At 44.1% G+C, this 21566-nt stretch overlaps 1 protein-coding gene across 2 annotated transcripts in view; it reads right to left on the reverse strand.

The window, feature by feature from the left end:
* Nucleotides 1-21566, reverse strand: part of LOC137527924 (ficolin-1-like) — a 109484-nt gene that overhangs the window by 80845 nt on the left and 7073 nt on the right. For both annotated transcript variants that reach the window (XM_068248993.1, XM_068248992.1), the window contains exons 2-4: nucleotides 17219-17343; nucleotides 5568-5697; nucleotides 2969-3103 (exon numbers count right to left, since the gene is read on the reverse strand). In XM_068248993.1, the coding sequence (XP_068105094.1) occupies nucleotides 2969-3103; nucleotides 5568-5697; nucleotides 17219-17343 (390 nt within the window). The remainder of the gene's footprint in view (nucleotides 1-2968; nucleotides 3104-5567; nucleotides 5698-17218; nucleotides 17344-21566) is intronic.

The following is a 21566-nucleotide window of genomic DNA, read 5'->3' on the forward strand; positions in this document are numbered from 1 at the left end:
CGATGGGCGGTGGAGGTGGAGGCCGCGATTTCCTGGGGGGGAGGTTCATGGTGGAATCTGGGAGTCCCCTTTAAAAAGGGGTCCCCCAGATGCCCACCCCCCCTCCCAGGAGAAATGAGTATAGAGGTACTTGTACCCCTTACCCATTTCCTTTAAGAGTTAAAAGTAAATAAACACACAAACACTTAGAAAAAGTATTTTAATTGAACAAAAAACATAACCACGAAAAAAGTCCTTTAATATTCTTAATTAACCATTAATACTTACCTGTCCCTTTAAATAAATGATCCCTCGAAATAGCCTCGGAAATGTTCTATCAGTTACAATGTAACAAAGTTATTACAATGTAACAACTTTGTTACAATGTAACTACGCCGCACCCGACGCCACTCGCCGCTCAGCCGCCACATACGCGTCCGTGCAGGACGCTAAGTCCCCGCAGCTCCCGCTGTCCACCCCGCCCACATCTGTCACCCACATGTCACCCACATGTGGGTGACATGTGGGTGACATGTGGGAGAGGTGGGGAGGGCAGCGGAGCCGGCGGGGACTTAGCGTCCTGCCCGGACCCGACAGAGCTCTGAGCTATATAGCTCAGAGCTCTCTAAAGCATCTTTGTATTTGGGCTCCAAGGAGCCCCATTGGTCCTTAGCAGACCAATGGGGTTCCTTCAAATCAGAAGGAACCCCATTGGTCTGCTAAGGACCAATGGGGCTCCTTGGAGCCCAAATACAAAGATGCTTTCGAGAGCTCTGAGCTATAGCTCAGAGCTCTGTCGGGTCCTGCAGCACAGACGCGGAGGCGGCGGCGGCGGCGGTGAGTGACGTCGGGTGCGGCGTAGTTACAATGTAACAAAGTTGTTACATTGTAATAACTTTGTTACATTGTAACTGATAGAACATTTCCGAGGATATTGCGTGGGATCATTTATTTAAAGGGACAGGTAAGTATTAATGGTTAATTAAGAATATGAAAGGACTTTTTTCGTGGTTATGTTTTTTGTTCAATTAAAATACTTTTTCTATGTGTTTGTGTGTTTATTTACTTTTAACTCTTAAAGGAAATGGGTAAGGGGTACAAGTACCTCTATACTCATTTCTCCTGGGAGGGGGGGTGGGCATCTGGGGGACCCCTTTTTAAAGGGGACTCCCAGATTCCACCATGAACCCCCCACCCAGGAAATCGCGGCCTCCACCTCCACCGCCCATAGGAGGTGGAGAAGAGCCCCTTGTCCTTGGATTGGACAAGGGCTCGGAGGGGGAGGGGAAAGCTTGGCTGCCCCTCCCCTTCCGAGACCCCCCAATCCATGGACCATGCGGGCTGGTATAGTCAGGGTGCGGAGCCCCACGCGGCCGGTGCTCCGCATTCTGGCTATCCCAGCCTGCATGGGGGACAAGGGGTTAAAGAGGTCTGGGAGGGGGGACCCCACGTCGGTTTTTTTTATATTTCCCACACTCAGAACGAAGTAAGTAAAACTCTTCCCACTTGGGGGAATCTATGAAAATAAAACACTATTGTTACCTGTGCAAAAAAACCTGACATTTTCCGCATTTAAAAGACATTTTTGCCCTTGAAACTTAAAAATCGATTTTCTCAAAAACTATAAGGTCTTTTTGAAAAAAAAAATTTTCCTCTTATTCCCACTGATCCCCTTAATATACCCTAGGAATTTGGTGTTCCTAAACTTTAAGCAGGCTTTGCTATTAACCGTTAAAAGTCGGCGGGTTTTTAAATGTATACATTTTTACTTTGAAACTTTAACATCGATTTTCTCAAAAACTATAAGGTCTTTTTGAAAAAAAAATTTTTCCTCTTATTCCTCCTGATCTCCTTAATATATTCTCCAAATTTGAGGCTCTTAGCATTTAAGGGGGCTTTGCTATTAACCCTTAAAGTCGGCGGCTTTTTTATATTATACGGAGCGTTACGGTTTAACGCAAAATTACGGTAGCGTTTAATGCGAAATTACGACATGAACGAAACGCGAAATTTTGCGTTGAAAATTACGCTTACGGTATTTTCAATTACGATTTTAATGGCAATTTCGCTACGCTAATTTCGCATCGTAATCGCAAATTTCGCATGCGTAATTATAGTAATGCGAAATTACGAAAATTTCAGCTCAACTCTATCTGTATTCTCTGATTGGTCCAATGCTTCCAACTTCCAAGTTCTGTGATTGGGCTAACATTTCGGAGGTGCGGTAATGCGGTATTTACGCCATATTCTAACTTCCACTTGCCGATTTCCACCTTGGTAAGCCGATATATGATCAGACATCAGGATTCTGTTGGAATTTTCCAACCATCCCTATCCACCAGCTGCTCTGGTTCTTCCATTGCCCGAACTCAATGCCTGAAGCACGGCACTAGATACTTGGCAGGGCCTGTGCTGGATTTCTCTCCACTGTGCCCAGAATTTTTTGAATGAAGTTTCAGAAATGTTGACAGATTTGCATAGTTCCCAACTGTCCCTCTTTCAGAGGGACAGTCCTTCTTTGGGAGCCTTGCCCCTCTGTCCCTCTTTCCTGCTCATTTGTCCCTCTTTCAGGACTTTGTCCCTCTTTCTATGCTGGTTGAACTTGATGGACGTGTGTCTTTTTTCAACCAAAATAACTATGTAACTGTAAAAAATATATGCATTTCTCTACTAAAAAATGTGTTTGATTGACTTTAAATTTGCATCCCTTAAATTGATATATTACCAATTTTCAAATGTTAATATGAAGGAGAATGAACCAGGATGGAAAGGAGCATTGTGGTTTGAATTATAAAACAACATTTTTCTTATGAAATCTTTATAGTATGCGTGACTAGAGGTGTGACGGGGTGTGGTCAGGGGTGTGGCAGGGGCGTGGCTTAACTGTCCATCTTTCTCATCTCAAAAAGTTGGGAGGCATGGATTGGTTATTTGGCAATTCCGCTCATCCCTCTGCGTTGTACACAGCATCATCCAGGGGCTACTTTACCTGCATCACCACCAGTAAACTCTCCCAGCACCAACTTGTAGTTCTTAGATTCTCCCAAAACTTGGAATGAAGAGTATGTTGCATAAAATCTGTTGTAGTCAAAATCTTGGAGATCCACCCGCAACTCCCACGTGCCTGAAATAAGAGAAAGGGGATTAGATCATTTTATAAAAAAAAAAAAACACAAATGTGCATTGTCTGAGCTAACTGTGGAGGTGCAGAATGCTCCACAGGAGAGCAATCAACGTGGTGCATGGCCAGGGCCGTGGAGTGCGACTGGCACAATTTTGGACTAGTCTATCTCCTCCTGAGGCCGGTTTCACACTATAAACCGGTAGTATCGGTGCGATGCGATAGGATAATCACACCACAACCCTTAAAATAGCCTTCGGGGATTTCCACGTTGATACGCGGTAATCCCCTTTCTAGCCGAAAGGAAGTGAGGCTCTCTAGCGCTCACTAGTGCTGTGCGGCGAAAATGTCACTTCCAGCGCGTCACATCGCACGAAACAGGTATGAAAGGCCCCATAGACTTTGATTGGTGTAGTGTTAGTCTGGTGTAGCGTTAGCCTAAAATAGGCCAGCCCAACCCACTTGTGTCAAAGGGGCCTCATTCTCAGTATCTCCTTTATTCTTTACCAAAGCACTCCATTATTCTGGCAGTTAGACTGTGTCACTCCCATCCAGAGAGTATATTTGTAAATTGTTAGAATCCCCCATGAGGAGATGGGCTGTCGGATCTGTCAAGTTTTTGCTACCTTGTGTAAACGGCAACAACATAGGAAAAAAAAAAGTGATTTATAGTTTATTTTATTCTTGGACAAATTTTACATTATATATTTGCATGCACACACATTTTTCATCCAGGGTACTGTCAGCCCAGTCAGCAATCTGCTATCCTGGTCCCTACAAGTCCAGTCAGCAGTCTGCCTGCCATCCTGATCCCTACAAGTCCAGCCTGCAGTCTGCCATCCTGGTCCCTACAAGTCCAGCCTGCAGTCTGCCATCCTGGTCCCTACAAGTCCAGTCAGCAGTCTGCCATCCTAGTGCCTACAAGTTTACTCAGCAATCTGTCATCCTAGTCCCTACAAGTCCAGCCTGCAGTCTGTCATCCTAGTCCCTACAAGACCAGTTTCAAAGGACACATCTGAGGACTTTAAAAATTAAAAAGTCCACTTACCTGGGGCTTCCTCCAGCCTCTGCCAGCCACCCTGTGCCCACGCTGCAGCTCCGCTCCCCGCTGATGGTCCGGGATCCCCTCTGGCGCAAGATGCTGACTGCACCTGTGCGAGCGGCTCTCAGAGTCACACTGATGTCATGTGGACTGTATTGCGCAGGTGCAGTAGTTCTGCACCTGCGCAGAACATCCTGGATGATGTCAGTATGATTCAGTGAGCCGCACAGTGGAGGTTGGCATCTGCACCGGAGGTGACCGGGAGCCAACGGAGCTGCGGCAAAGGCACAGGTCGGCTGCCAGGGGCTGGAGGAAGCCCGAGGTAAGTGGATTTCTTTTTTTTTATTTCCTCAGACCTTCCATTTAAGTCTGTAATCCTGGCTCTTGCCATTCCAGTCCGCAGTCTTTTATCCTGATCCCTGCAAGTTCAGTTTGCAGTCTGTCATACTGGATCCAGTCATTCCAGTCCACAGTCTCTCATTCTGGTCCCTACCCAGGGCCGGTTCTCTCATGAAGCAAGGTTAAACATTTGCATAAAGTGCAGAGATTACAGGGGCAACATGTTTGTACTGTGGTTACACTTACAGCATGCAGTCAGAGTAGAAGGAGAAACAAGAGGAGAGCGAGGTGAAGAGGTCATCGTTAGGGAAAAGCAGCTTGTTGTGCTGTGTGAGGAGTCTGACAGTGAGTGAGGAGGGGGGAGGCAGGAGAGCAGCATTGGGGAAAAGAAGCTTGTTGTGCTGTGTGAGGAGTCTGACAGTGAGTGAGGAGGGGGGAGGCAGGAGAGCAGCAGCGTTTCATTTGATTTGCACAGCAGAAAAGGAGGCGGGGCCAGGCACTGGAAGTCAGGTGATGCAGGGACTTCGGGACAGCATTGCGGGACAAGGCTTCTCGGGTAAATATAACTTTGTTTTACTTGCAGGCTGCCGAATTTTATTATTTACTCTGGAGGTCCTCTTTAAGTTAAAAAAAAGTGCCCCTAGGGGGTACTAACCTTGGGAGAAAGGGGGAGGCTTCTGGATTCTGAAGAGGTTTTTCTCGTTCTTCACCACAGCCGCGTTCAGGCAGTAGGACCCCCAAAGTCTCCATGTTGATGCTTGCCGGTGCCTCGCACATGCACACTAGCTCCGTTCCACTTGGCTCACTATGGCAATAGCCAGGCCGGATCGGGTCCACACTACTGCACAGGCGGGGGCCGTCTCTGCCTGCCTAGTATAACAGACATGATCGGGCTCGGCTATTTCCACCAGAGCCCGAGTGGGACAGCAGTAATGCCCATGTGCACAGAAGCCACACTTTGTGGGTCCCAACGGTGGAGGATGACGGTGAAAGCCTCTTTAGGATCCAGATCCCTCCCATGGTAAATATCAGTAAATATGCATTGCAACCCCCCCTGGTTCAATTCAAAGCCCAATCTAACATTACCTGACGATGTTAGCTGGTGAATATTGTCGTTTCCCAACCAGAACTCTGTCAGATGACTTCCAAATCCCTTCTTGTAAGCCTCCCAAGGTCTATGGAAATCAACAGAACCATCCGTACGTCTCTGGAAGACCTACACCAAGACAGTAACAAAGAAAAGTGACCTGGGTTTAAATAAACTGTGCAAATCATCTTGGGCCTAGTTAATTTATTCCAAGTTTTCTCTTATGAGATAATTTTTTTTTATCTTCTGTTTAATATAATTTTTCGAACAGCCCAAGCACTCTGCAATTGAAAAAGTAACAAAAAGTAGGGGGAAAAGTCATGTCAAAGTCATTCCGGTGGCTTAAAGGATACATGAGGTGACATGTGACATAGAGATGGCCCGCAGAGTTCTCTGGTGGATAGTGCTTGGGCTGTTCGCTGTTTGCATTTAACACTCTGAACATGTATATAAATGTATTTATTTTTTCTTATATTTTCAGAGTGTGGAAAATAAAAAAAAATGATGTGGGAACCTCCCTCCTGAGCCTCTTTAAAGGGGCACTATAGCGAAAAATTTTAAAATTTAATATATGTGCAAACACATACAAATAAGAAGTACGTTTTTTCCAGAGTAAAATGAGCCATAAATTACTTTTCTCCTATGTTACTGTCACTTACAGTAGGTAGCAGAAACCTGAGAGAAGTGACAGGTTTTGGGCTAGTCTGTCAGTTTTCTAGCTGTTTTATTCATATAGGAAAAGCTGTCATATGTGTATGTTTTAAGTTTTAATGTTCTATGCAAAATTTCATTGTAAACTGTAAAGTTAGAGGACTTTTTTTTTTTTTAATATTGCTCTGAAACATCTCAGCATATTCCAGGCTGTGAAGCTTATAAGATTATTCTAGTTACAAGAAGCCAAAACATTCTTTGTTTATATTACACAGGCATCTTTCAAATGTCAAGGTTATAAGATAAGTGTACTGTGTGAAAGACAGAAAGCAAGTTTAAAACTCACATTACTGCAGCAATCTTTTATGTACATTTGCTCAGTTATTACACATAAATATTATTCATCTAAATATTAATAATCAATACAGTCCTTTTAAAGAAAGAAAGAATTATTGTTAAACCTATAATTACATATAAAAGAATGTATTACTGTGAATTACATGTAAACTGGATTCTGCCAGTGATAGAGACAGTGAAACTTTTATGAGGTTATTTTAACTTGTAAGCTAGAGGATTGTTTATATGTTCAGTTGCTTGAAGGCCATTACAGCCAGCAAGAAAAGATAACATTTCCCAGCCAGAGAAAGTCAATATATCAAAGATATAAAACAAATATAAGGGTTTTTCCCAATTAGTTAAAGGGAACCAGAGACAAAGCACCCTCATGTATTTTACCATATATATCAGTGGGAACATTAGAGAAAACACCTACCCTGCTCTCAGTTTCATCCTCACTGCTAAAAGTGTCTGTTATCAGCTGTGATAAGAATCCCCGACTGAGCATTCAGTCTAGCTTTGCTGGGAATGATTATTGCTGAGTCATTATAGCAGAGCCACAAGGGGGCAGGCTTGGGCTTGAAAAGACACCAGAGAAGACAGACTCAGCTATAATCATTCTGTAGCAAAGCCAGACTGAATGCTCAGTCGGGGATTCTTATCACAGCTGATAACAGTCATATTAAACAGAGAACAATAAAACAAAGAGCAGATTAGGTGTTTACTGTCATGTTCCCACTGATTTATAAGGTAAAATACATGCAGGTGCTTCGTCTCTGACTCTCTTTAAAGATGATTCAATGGTGACATCTGGCGGTTGAAAATATTATATTTATATCTTCTTAAGAAAGGCAAATATACAGAAAATGATTTTATATTATTACATTTTAATGTGAAATTATATCTTATATGATTGTTTTTAAGAAGAATTATATAATAAGTTTTATATTTAAATGAGTATATTAGAAGCCCTGAATGCTTCAATAAGCCTTAAATTGCTGAAGACTCAGCAGTGTCAACCTGACCAATCTTATTTCTGGGAAAGAACAGACACATTCCAAACTAATTAGCAGAAGGACACATTATCAGAAATGCATCATGAATTACATTGTTTAGTCTTAATATCTGGGGAAAAAAGTCAACCAGCAGCCAGGATGGCTGGTGATGTCCATTTTTAATTAACTGCGTCCGAAATTACCTAATCAGAATTTGTAAACAATAATATTATGATTTAGGTATTCAAAACATGATAAAGCATTGACGCATGGAAGCTTTAGCCAATCAGAACCCGGGATCCAGGAAAATTCCAGATTAGGCCATATTGCATCCAATCACTATAAAAGTAGGAGCTGAAAGCTCATAGTTTGCAGAAGCCCAACAATCTCCTGAGAAGAGACATGAGGAAGAAGCTACCTTCCCACACGTGGTTCTAGATGCTGAAGAGATGACAGAGAATGGGTAATATGCTTAATATTTTGGTGATTTACTTTATTGATTTTTCAGCATTAAGTTCTGTTAAGATATTAGCAAGAAGTTTTTTTAGAAGCTATTTTTTATGCTATTTCTTTAAGAAGATTACTACAAGTTTTACACAGCTATTATATACACAGCTGTATTGATAGAGATGAGACTACTTTTGATTTTATTCTACATAACACAACTGTAATATTCTTTTTTGAATGTACTTAGAAGATTGATGATTGCTTGGCTCTAAAGCCTTTATGAGATGGAATACTGTTATAAGGAAACACTACTTGGAACTGTCCATATTTTGCATATATGCTGTATGATAAGCAAATACATTTTTTTATATAAAATCATATACTGAGTGCTCTGATTCATTTCAAGGTATACCATCAATCTATAATTACTGTTATAGAGGGATCAGACCCCACTATGCCGGATTTATATGATAGCAACGCTTTAAGGGCTGATCCTTTACTGAGTTAGCAATCATGAAAAAGGCAAGAATCGCTCAGGTTTTTGACAAGTCCATCTCTTCATAGGGGATTTTCAGCAAGGCCATTATTCTTTATGAAGATATTCCTTAACCATTTAATGACACCCTAACGTATTAAAACGTCATGCTTTACCCCATTAACAGCAACATGACGTTTTAATACGTCGCGCGTTCCCGCCGCCGCTACCACCGTGTGTGCGCCGCTACCGCCGCCAACTCTGCCGGGATCCTGTGCTGAGTGATTGGGGAAGAGGACCGAACAGTCCTCTACTCAATCGCAGTGCCTGGAATGAATGGACGTGACCGCGAACAGCAGCTACGTCCATTCACAAAAACAGGAAATTGTTACTGTTCAATAAAGTGTAAAAAAAAAAAAAAAAAGTGATCACTTCCTATAACGAAGTGTTCACTAGCTCCATCTTGTGGCCAAAAAGTATATTACACATACAAAATACAGACATACACAATTACATACACATCATTAATAAAATTACACTTACAACCCTCCCACCCAAAAAAAAAACCACTTGTAAAAAAAATTCAGCTTAAAATAAATAAATAAATAGTTTCCTTATGGACTCAGCTTTTTTAATCTATATTTTATGGGGGAAAATTAATTTAAATGTATTACATTGGGGCTGGTAATTATGGCCAGAACAAAAAAAAAAAAAAAAACAGAAAAATAACACCTATATTTCAAAATAATATATTGTCGCCATACATTGTGATAGGGACATAATTTAAATGGTTTAATAATCGGGACAACTGGGTAAATAATATGTGCTTGTTTTATCCACAGGAGAATGTTTAATTTTAAAACTATAATGGCTAAAACCTGAGAAATAATGATTTTTTTCTTTTTTTTTGTTTTTTTCTCATTAAAACACATTTAGAATAAAAATATTCTTAGCAAAATGTACTACTCACAGAAAGCCTAATTGGTGGCGAAAAAACGAGGTATAGATCATTTTCTTGTGATAAGTAGTAATAAAGTTATTAGGGAATAAAAGGGAGGAGCACTGACAAGTGAAAATTGCTCTGGTCCGTTAGAGTAAAAACCCTTGGGGGTGAACTGGTTAAAAGGATTTATACAATGATGCTGGCCAGCTTCTTTGCTCGTTACACAGTTTTTTGGCAGTTGGACAGAGCAACTGCCATTCACTAAGTGCTTTTGAAAATAAATCCCTGAGAATCCCCTATGAAGAGGTGGACTAGTCCAAAAGCTGTCACTTCTCTCAGATTTCTACTACCTACTGTAAGTGACAATAACATAGGATAAAAGTAATTTATGGCTCATTTTACTCTGGAAAAAAATGTACTTCTTATTTGTACATGTTTGCACATATTTTAAATTTTACACTTGTTCGCCATAGTGCCCCTTTAAAGTGGATCCGAGATGAACTTTTACTCCTTGCATAATTGTGTTCCTTATATATAGTTTATAGGGCATTCTCCAAGCCAAATACTTGTTTTGTTTTGTTTTAATACCCTAATTTCCTATAAACTAAACAAGCCACACCCACAGCTTCTCTTGAGTGCCTTGGCGCTTGCAAGGGATTGTGGGATTTCAGTCTGGGCAGGTGAAAAAGGTGTTACTAGCTATAGATTTCAGAGGCAGAGTTTTCACAATCTGAGAACTGCAGTGCAGATACAGATCAGTTGCCTGTGTAATGGAGGAGATAGGAGTGCAGTTTTCACAGAATATGCAGATTATACAGATAAGCTTGCCTGTGTGTGTAATTGTGTAATAGTGACAAGCAGAAAACATGTCTGCTCCCATTGTATCACAGGAAAAAATATTAATATACTGTTGAAGCTGTTTGAAGATAGATTTGCTGTGTAAACTATCTAAACTTTAGATAAGATATATAGACAAGTCACTTGTTATATTTAGTTTTTCATCTCGGATCCGCTTTAACTATAAAACCTTTTTATAAACTTCAGTATTTCTAAAATACGTTTCCACGCATGAGTGGTGCTGAAAACTGCAGCAGGTTTTTTTTAAAGATAGGGCCGTTGCCATAATCTTACATGACTTCCGGTCTGAGGCAAATCGCCGCAGGTTGCTGCAGGGGCCGCATAGGGAGTCTGGAAGCATGTTAGGTAGGGCTCTTCTGGGGCAGCGTGCCTCAACATGGGGAATGTGAACTCAATTTCATTGCCCGGGGGCATGATGTGGTAAATTTACTGCACCGCAACACCCCAGTGCGAAAGGGCCCTATGGATGGAAGCAATTTTCCCCTGTCAGCACTCCTCCTATTAGTTCACCAATAACTTTGTCACTACTTATCACACCAAAATGATCTATAGCTTGTTTTTTTTTTTTTTTTCTTGTTTTGTTTATTTTTTTGCCACAAATTAGGCCTTTTGGGGAAGATACTTGTTTTCAGCAATTACTAAATTTTCTATGCATTTTATAGAGAAATAAAATGAAAAAACACACAATTTCGCAAATTCTGTCCCCGATACTTTCAAAATAAACAATGCTACTGTAGATAAAACTCACACATTTTATTTGCCCAGTTGTCCCGACTATCACAACAATTATGTTCCTAGTACAATGTATGGAAAAATATATTATTTTAAAATAAAGGTGTCTTTATTTGCTAAAATAACAGTAAAATAGAACTTTTTTTGCGGGTTACATGTATTGTTTATTTTTGTTCCAAAGGCTTAAAGGAATCGTCAGGCAAAAAAAAAAAAAAAGTTTCACTTACCTGGGGCTTCGACCAGCCCCATGCAGCCATTCTGTGCCTTTGTAGTCACTCACTGCTGCTCCAGTCCCCTGCAGTCAGCTAGTTTCGTTTTTGCCGACCTCGGGGTAGGCGGGCCGCATTGCATACATTTTTACGCATTCCCGCTGGTGCAGGAACATTAATGCATACGTTTTTACGCGTCAGAGGTGCAACGCGTAAAATTTTATGCATTGCACCTCTGAACGTATGCCGAGGTCAGCAAAAACGGAACTAGCTGACTGCAGGGGACTGGAGCAGCAGTGAGTGACTACAAAGGCACAGAATGGCTGCATGGGGCTGGTAGGTAAGTGAAACTCATTTTTTTTTTTTGCCTGACGATTCCTTTAAAGGATAACCAAAGTGAGAGGGATATGAAATTTGGCATATTAACTTTCTTTTAAACAATACCAGTCGCCCCAACAACAACACCTAACAATACCCCCCAACACATGATGAGAACACTTTTTCTTGGGAGCCCTGGTGCTTTTTGTAGTTACATCTAGAGATGGCCCGAACGGTTCGCCGGCGAACGGGAAACGTCGAACTTCCGTGGTTCGCGATCGCGGAGAGCCGCAAACTTTTTGGGAAGTTCGATTCGCCCTTATACTACATCATTAGGGTCAACTTTGACCCTCTACATCACAGTCAGCAGGCACATTGTAGCCAATCAGGATACACTCCCTCCTGCCCCCCCCCCTTATAAAAGGCAGGCAGCGTCAGGCATTGGACTCACTTGTGTGCCTATAGTAATTAGAGAAGGTAGAGCATGCTGCAGAGAGAAATATAGGGAAAGCTTAGTTAGGCTCTTGCAGGCTTGTTAGCTTGCTCCTTGCTGATTCTTATTGCTAAAAAAAAGCACATTTCAACAACTCTTTTGAGAGCTAATCTTATTCTTGTGATCTATTTTTTTTTCTTGTGGCCCACTTGCATTATATACAGCCCTGTCAGTCAGTCGCAGCTGGCCTTTGGCCCCTTGGTGGTAATTCCTACTGTGCCACTGCCAGGCCCAGCACATTCAGTGACTACCTGTGTGTGACAGGCAGCTGCACATTTGTAATCCCAATCACTGCACCTGTTCACTGTTCAGTGCACCTACCTACCTACATGAGCACACGCATTGACTGTTAATACCACCAGTCATTGCACTTCATCTTTCTCAGCTTCCGCACGGAAGCATGACATATCTTCCTCCTCCTGCTCTGATTCTGGCACCCCACTTAACACTCAGTTGGCCGTCAACACCAAAGTGCCATTACCCCAGGGCTCAGCGGTGTGGAGATTTTTTTGTGTGCCTGCCTCAGATGAGAGCAATGCCATCTGTACTCTCTGCCACCGAAAATTGAGCAGTGGAAAGACCAAGACCCGTGTAGGGACAACTACCTTACGAAGGCACATGATTACAAAGCACAAACTGCAATGGGATGACCACCTGAGGAAAAGCAGCACACAAAAGCAAAGCCACACACTACAGTGGAAGATACCAGGCTGCAATTATTTCTCAAAAAAGGTGATACCTAAACTGTATCGTGATTAGGGATGGTCGCTGGATTCTCCGCGATTCCAGCCGGAACTTGGTGGTTGCGGTTCTGATATGACGAAACGTAATTGCTATAGAGCTAAACCGGAATTCCGTGGAAATATTTAAAATTCCGTGGAATTTTACGGAATTCAAATTTGTTTCCCCACCAAACTGATTTCTGCCTGACAACAAGTATTTCTACTTCTTTCCTCCCTTCCAGAGGGAGAAGCTTTCTGGTCAGCACACAGTTAAACTATAACATCGCCCACTTGAGCCATAGGGAAACATGGACATTACCTGGTACATCAGTTTTCCTCTCAGCTATAACTGACAGCAACTGATATTTTACTGACAGCAACTGATATATTTCAGATCTGACAAAATATTGTCAGAACTGGAAGGGATTATTGTCAGAAGAAAATGGTGAGCTTCTGAGAGGAACTGATGGCAAGGTAACTATGTAATGTTCATTTGAAGTTACCTCATGTGTTTATTTGAAATATTTTTACTCAGTACAGGTTCTCTTTAAGCAAGCTCATTTTTCTCTTGGATATATCATAATGGTACATGCTAGGCTGGCATCAGCATGTAGTGTTGGTGGTGGTATAGTGGTGAAGCGAGCTACCTACCATGCGCTCAGACCTGGGTTCAATTCCTGGCCATGGTATGTAAGCTGGCTTTTGAAATATTACAATTCCCTGGAAGACGAGACTCTCTTCTCTCCGGCAGGAGGGTGGGAGGAAGGGTGAAAAAGGACTAAGGGAATTGTTAATAGGGTCTATGGGCTACCATATAGGATATATAAGGTTGCTTTCGCGATTACTTAAATTTTTCCGTCGGAATCCGGAATTCCACGGAATTTCGTAAAAATCCGGTGGAATTTTCATAGCGACGGAATTTAACGCTGATGGAATCCACGATTTCCGGCAGAACGGAATTTGCTCTTTCCGATCATCCCTATCCATGATGTTGAAAGTGGTGTCATCTCTGGCACACAGCGTTGGGTCAAGGGTCTATCTGACCACGGAAGCCTGGTCTGCACAGCACGGTCAGGCCTCCCCGAAGACTAAGTCAGTCCCCACATACAGCATCTCTGCCTGCACGCCGTGTGACTGCCTGCCCCATGACTAAGTCGGTCCCCACAAAGCATCTCTTCCTGCAGGCCACTTGACTGCCTTCTCCGCAACCACCAACAGGGTCCTAGACTCCAGGCGGATTGCTAGCAGCAGACACTATAATAATTTTTCTGGTGATGTACATGCCTGCCTAGTTTTTCTGGCTGCACTGCAGCTGCAACAACAAAACAAAAGGCATGTACATGTGTCAATTCCCCTTTGTGATCATTACCTTGCCACGGTGAAGGGGCTTGCGTATCACAATAAAGCAATGACCGCCAGCTATATGAGTGTGTTGGGGTTGGGGGGCACACCTGATCCAAGAAGATAGATAATAAGGTCATTGCTTTATTGTGGACAGACCAAATTTGATCAGCTGGACACTCAGTCACTGTTGTTCTGTCATTCATCTACCTCAGCCCGACCATATGGGCTTGAAAACCGCCATCGCCTGCACTCTGGCCATGGTGCGCAGCAGTCCAGCATGGCCGTCACTACACAAACAGCTGTTTGCGGTGCATTACACAGTGAGTTTAGTCTGTCAGTGTGAAGCAGTACTCTAATTACACTCCCTGATTGATGTATACACATGCAAGATGTTTTTGTAATGATCCGCTCAGCTGTCTGTACAGACAGACAGCTGTTTGACCATTCCTTAGGTCTGAGGGCTGCAGGTCTCTGGAAAAGAGACCTGTCTTTGCTTTGCAAGTTTCAGACCTGCTCTGCTGCTGAGGAATTTGCAAACATTTGTTATGCAAATCGCCTAGCTGCCTCCTTTGAAGGCTGGCAGTATAAAAGCCATGTTCTCCCAGAATCCTTTGCTGGTCATCCTTCATGGTTTGTTTCTGTTGAACTCTCCTAGAGTATCAGCCCTGTTTGTTTGCTAAAGTTTATCTTAGAGTAATTCTTGAGACTGCGCTAGGCAGCTCCTCTAGTGCAGTCAGGTTGCTTTATCTGTTTTGTCTGTGCTGCCTCTCTGCTGCGATTGTCCTATCTCCAGCAGGGGTCGACAGGAAATCGTTCTGTCTGTCTAGGGGTGCTTACCAGAGCAGCGGTTACTACTGGTAGCCCCTTCTGTTCATCTGTCTGTCTTGTTTAGATCGCACTAGCCTCTAGCGGTAGTGGCTGTGGATCCTTCTGATCTGTGTTCCTGGAGTGTAAGCTGGAGCAGCGGTTGCTACTGGCTACCTCATCTGTCTGTCTTGTTTGGATCCCACTAGCCTCTAGCGGTAGCGGCTGTGGATCCTTCTGATTTGTGTTCCTGGAGTGTAAGCTGGAGCAGCGGTTGCTACTGGCTACCTCATCTAACTGTCTTGTTTGGATCGCACTAGCCTCTAGCGGTAGCGGCTGTGGATCCTTCTGATCTGTGTTCCTGGAGTGTAAGCTGGAGTAGCGGTTGCTACTGGCTACCTCATCTGTCTGTCTTGTTTGGATCGCACTAGCCTCTAGCGGTAGCGGCTGTGGATCCTTGTGATCTGTGTTCCTGGAGTGTAAGCTGGAGTAGCGGTTGCTACTGGCTACCTCACCTGTCTGTCTTGTTTGGATCGCACTAGCCTCTAGCGGTAGCGGCTGTGGATCCTTCTGATCTGTGTTCCTGGAGTGTAAGCTGGAGCAGCGGTTGCTACTGGCTACCTCATCTGTCTGTCTTGTTTGGATCCCACTAGCCTCTAGCGGTAGCGGCTGTGGATCCTTCTGATTTGTGTTCCTGGAGTGTAAGCTGGAGCAGCGGTTGCTACTGGCTACCTCATCTGTCTGTCTTGTTTGGATCGCACTAGCCTCTAGCGGTAGCGGCTGTGGATCCTTCTGATCTGTGTTCCTGGAGTGTAAGCTGGAGTAGCGGTTGCTACTGGCTACCTCACCTGTCTGTCTTGTCTGATACGAATGCTTGCTGTAGGCTCGGTGAGGTAACCGTTAGCAAGCGTTCGCGTTTTCTATTTCGTGTTTGTCTGTCATTGGTTAGTTAAGGTGGCACGCTTGTCTCTGTTGCGCTTATCGCGTGGAGACCGCGCCGTAAACGCGTTCGCTGTTGCAAATGAGTGCAGTGTTTGCGTTTAGTTAGCGTTTGTTATTCTCTTTATTTGTTCTGATTCTTGTTTGCTGTGCCGTTGCTACTCGTGTTCTTTTCTGATCAGCCTTGTGTTACTTCTGGCAATCGTCTCTCTCTTGCGATTGCGTTCCCGCTTTGTTTCTGCGAATGTGTGTTCACCGTCGCTGGGTGGCGACTAGTTTAGGGAACACACATTTAGTCTGTCTCTATGCTCTCTTTCTTGGAGGACTATCGTGCCCTACTTTGCATTATCAATACAATTCCCAACTGGCATCTGTGGCCGTGCAGAGCCTTTGCTCGTCTGCACTCCACAGCTCCATCTGCTGGTGGGAATTGCCCTCTGCTGGTGCATTGCATCTATCCTGGGTTCTCTCAATTACACGTTCGTGGAAGTTTTCCGCAGTGTCAGCGCGCGTTCTGTGCACTGACCACGGAAACGATTCCGCAAACGTTACAGTTTTAAAGCACTTTAGGCCTAAAATGTGATTTCTGCCCTTAAAACGCTGCTGTGCATCAAATCCTGATTTTTCCCGGGGAGTTTTGATGTCTATCCCTCTCCGCCATGCCCCTCTCCAGGTGTTAGACCCCTTGAAACAATTTTTCAATCACTTTTGTGGCCAGTATAAATGTTTCTAGTTTTCAAAGTTCGCCTCTTTATTGAAGTCTATTGCGGCTCGCGGAAGTTCGCATGTTCGCAAACTTTTGCGGAAGTTCGTGTTCGCCGTTTGCAAACAAAAAAATCAGAGGTTCGGGCCATCTTTAGTTACCTACCAGCAAGGAACTGTGATATTCATGTACAAGTCTAGCCAAACACTGTAAAAGGACAACTGAAGTGAGAGGGATATGGAGGCTGCCATATGTATTTCCTTTTAAGCAATACCAGTTGCCTGACTATGCTGGTGATCATCTTCCTCTTATTAGTTATAGACCCTGAACATGCATGCAGCAGATCAGGTGATTCTGGCATTATTGTCAGATCTGACAGGATAAGCTGCATGCTTCTTTCTGGTGTGATTCAGACACTGCTGCAAGCCAAATAGATCAGCATATAGACCAGAAGTCCTGCCAGGCAACTGGTATTGTTTAACAGAAAATAAATATGGCAGCCTCCATATCCCTCTCACTTCAGTTGTCCTTTAAAATTGTTATAAACCACTCCAAAGTTACTCCATAATTTTTAATGCATTTAACAGCATAAGAAATATTCGTGAAAAAACTAAACTACTGTAGAGGGGCCGTTACCGTGGTGATTTCATTTCATGCAAGTTTTCTGGTAGGGATACTCACAATCCATCCTCCTCCATCGGTGTGCATGTCACACAGGACCTTCAAGGGCGTATTTCCATCCGGGTATATGGTGTACCAGTCACTCATGGTGAAGCCTTCATCCAACAAATCCTTACAGTTCCTCGCTGATTGAAATAAAATGCATAAAAAGATCATTTGTACAGCGGTCATAGAAATATTATAATTACTGTTCACATTACTGCGGGTATTGGCAAAAGGACATTAACCTCCTTAGCGGTAACCCCGTGCTGGACACGGGGTGCCGCTCAGGCCCTGCTGGGCCGATTTACATAATTTTGTTTTTGCTACACGCAGCTAGCACTTTGCTAGCTGTGTGTGCATAACGATTGCCGCCGCTACCCGCCGATTCGCCGCTATCCGTGCCGCCGCGCCGCCCCCCACCCCCCAGACCCCTTTCGCTGCCTGGCCAATCAGTGCCAGACAGCGCTGAGGGGAGGATCGGAATGCCCGCTGACGCCATGACGTCGATGACATTGGTGACGTCATCGCAATCGTCGCCATGACGACGGGGAAGCCCATACAGGGAATCCCGTTCAGAACGGGATTCCCTGCAGGGTAGAAGCGCCGGCGGTGATCGGAGGGGTGGGAGGGATAGCGAAGGGAGGGGGGAAGCATGTAGCTAGCGCTCAGCTAGCTACATGCTTTAAAAAAAAATGTAAAAAAAAAAGTGCTGTGCTGCCCCCTGGAGGATTTATTGTACCGCCAGGGAGGTTAAAGGAGACCTGGAGATACTTTAAAATGGAAAGAGTTTCACTTACCTGGAGCTTCTGCCAGCCCCCTGTGCCCACGCCATCCTGGTATCACTAAATTGCAAGTCGATGGCCTCTGCGCATGTGTGGCCCTGGCCGTGCGCTTCCTCATTAGCATCGTCGGGAGCTTCCTGCCCAGTACGAGGTTTTCTCATACTGCACCTGCGCAGGACGCTCCTGGCGATGGGAGCCCGAACGAGGATGCACGCAGTCAGGGCTACACAGGTGCAGTGGTCGTTGACTTGCAAGTCAGCGATACCAGGATTGTGCGGGCAAAGGGCAGCTGCAAGTCAGCAATTCCGAAACTTAGAGAACCGGAGGATCGTTCCAGAAAGTCACGGGGACAGGATGGCTGCAGGGGGCTGGCAGAAGCCCCAGGTAAGTGAAACTTTTTTTTTTTAATATCTTCAAGTTTCCTTTAAATTTTACATGTGGGCATGCAAGTTTTACCAATCTTTCATGAATATACCAATATACTATTATTACTTAGTGTTTATATAGTGCTGACATCTGCCACAGCACTGTACAGAGTACATAGTCTTGTCACTTAACTGTCCCTCATAGGAGCTCACAATCTAATCTCTGCCATCATAGTCATATGTTTATGTATGTATCATGTAGTGCAGGGGGCCCGGGGGGGGGGGGGGGGCGGTGGATATTCGCGGCGGCACAGCAAGCACAGTGGCCCCAGTATAGGGAGCTAGTATAGAGACCCAGTATAGCTAATATAGTGCCAAGTGTGCCCCAGGATAGCTAGTAAAGTGCCCAGTGTGCCCCAGTATAGCTAGTATAGTGCCCCATGTGCCCCAGTATAGCTAGAATAGTGCCCCATGTGCCCCAGTATAGCTAGTATAGTGCCCCATGTGCCCCAGTATAGCTAGTATAGTGCCCCATGTGCCCCAGTATAGCTAGTATAGTGCCCCATGTGCCCCAGGATAGCTAGAATAGTGCCCCATGTGCCCCAGGATAGCTAGAATAGTGCCCCATGTGCCCCAGTATAGCTAGAATAGTGCCCCATGTGCCCCAGTATAGCTAGAATAGTGCCCCATGTGCCCCAGTATAGCTAGAATAGTGCCCCATGTGCCCCAGTATAGCTAGAATAGTGCCCCATGTGCCCCAGTATAGCTAGTATAGTGCCCCATGTGCCCCAGTATAGCTAGTATAGTGCCCCATGTGCCCCAGTATAGCTAGAATAGTGCCCCATGTGCCCCAGGATAGCTAGAATAGTGCCCCATGTGCCCCAGGATAGCTAGAATAGTGCCCCATGTGCCCCAGGATAGCTAGAATAGTGCCCCATGTGCCCCAGTATAGCTAGAATAGTGCCCCATGTGCCCCAGTATAGCTAGAATAGTGCCCCATGTGCCCCAGTATAGCTAGAATAGTGCCCCATGTGCCCCAGTATAGCTAGTATAGTGCCCCATGTGCCCCAGTATAGCTAGTATAGTGCCCCAGTATAGCTAGAATAGTGCCCCAGTATAGCTAGAATAGTGCCCCATGTGCCCCAGTATAGCTAGAATAGTGCCCCATGTGCCCCAGTGTAGCGCCCCATGTGCCCCAGTATAGTGCCCCATGTGCCCCAGTGTAGGCCACCCTCCCCCCCGCGGCCGCCGCTCCTGTTACCTTATGAGCTGGCGGCCGCTTCCTGTCACAGATTCCCGTAGCCGCTCTCCTCCGTACAGCATCTTCTATTTACAGCAGCGCGTCGCACGGCTGCTGTAAGGAGGGAAGGAGGCGGGCAGCGGTTCCCATGGTAACGGTGAACGCCGCTACAGGAACCTGCTGCCCCGCCTCCTTCTCTCCTTACAGCAGCCGCACAGGAAGCGCTGCTGTAATAGGAGATGCTATACAGAGGACAGCCGCTACTGGGGGAATCAGTGAAGGAAGCGGCCGCCAGCTCATAAGATGAGGACAGCCGCTACTGGGGGAATCAGTGAAGGAAGCGGCCGCCAGCTCATAAGATGACAGGAGCGGCGGCCGCGGGTGGAGGAGGGGCGAGAGGCCAGACCCGCCGCGGCCCAGCTGGCAACTGCCCACGGACCGGCAGTGGGCCGCGGCCCGGTGGTTGGGGACCCCTGATGTAGTGCATGTATCGTAGTCTAGGGCCAATTTAGAGGGAAGCCAATTAACTTAGGTTTTTCCCTAACATCCCAAAAAACACATGAGTGCCTGGAGGAAATGCACACAGACATGGGGAGAACATACAAACTCTGTGCAGATAATGCCCTGGCTGGGATTTGAACTGGGGACCCAGTGCTGCAAGGCGAGAACTTCTCAGGAATTATCTCACATGACTTATTAATTCATGCTTTACCTTTCCTTATCTCATCTGTCCTAAGTTAACTCAAGATGGAATTCTCTTTGTGTAACTCATCTAATCGTGCATCCTGCCCACAGAATGACAAGAATTTGAATTATTGGGATTACTACTCCAGTGTATTATCTGGCATTGTGTGTCTTTCTGCTTATTACCTGTATTGTGCTGTCTGTCACCCCTATTCTCATTGTCTGTAACTTTATGTATTGTTCAGCACTGCATTATATATGTAGGCGCTATGTAAATCCAATAAATAATAATAAAAGGCAGCAAAAGTTTTCCATCACATAAACCATTTGAGTTGCGTTTGTTGCACCATTAGTGCAACCTGTGGTACTTGGGAAACGTTCGCATTGCCATGGTAATGCATGTTAGGTTCTTTGCAAAAGGCACGTTACCAAAGAAACAGGTGTGTTCCTAAAGTATCACAATTGCGCAATGTGTGTTAATCGAATAGCGTAAGTGTACGGGTACATTTATTGGCTTTTAGTGCTTCTCCTCTATCTTTCTTAACCGTGTTTGTTCTTTATTTCTTTACCTCATAATTATCCCTCTTTGGCCCTTACTCAAATCACTTTTTCTTCTTGGAGATAATTTTTTATCTTCTGTTTAAAGTAACTTTTCAGCACTCTGCAATTGAAAAAGTGCCAAAAAGTAGGTGAAAAAGTCATGTCAAGTGTCAAAATTAGAATTTTCTTGCTTCCTGGGCCCCTATGCAAGTTACTTTTTCTGCTATTTTTTTTTCCTAGATAATTTTTCAACTTATTTTTAAAATAACTGTTCAGCACTTTGCAATGGAAAAAGTAGCAAAAAGTAGGTAAAAAGTTTCCTTTTTGGGTATTTTCTTGCTTGCTGGTAGTGTAAAAGGCATTTCACAAACAAGGGCTCATATGCAGTTCACTTTTTCTTCTGAGTTTTCTCCTGGGTGAATTTTTCATACCTTGTTATAAAATGCCCTTTAAACCACCAGCAAGCAAGACAATAGTCAAACAAATGTTAATATTACTTTCCCCCATTTTTGGGGAAACATTTTTAGCTGTGAAATGCTAACATTTTTTACAGAGAACACAAAAATTATCTCCTAAGTGATAACTCAGGAGAAGAAGTTAATTGTATATATGGGCCCTTCTCATAAAATACCTTTAGGTTTTCAATATTTTTTATTGGAATTTCAAATTTTTAACAAATATGCCATTGACATATCATGTATAAAAACAGAGATACACTTTATACATAATAACATTCTTTGTTTAAACAAATAATA

Source organism: Hyperolius riggenbachi, chromosome 8 (genome assembly GCF_040937935.1).
Source record: "Hyperolius riggenbachi isolate aHypRig1 chromosome 8, aHypRig1.pri, whole genome shotgun sequence".
NCBI classification, from domain to species: Eukaryota; Metazoa; Chordata; class Amphibia; order Anura; family Hyperoliidae; genus Hyperolius; species Hyperolius riggenbachi.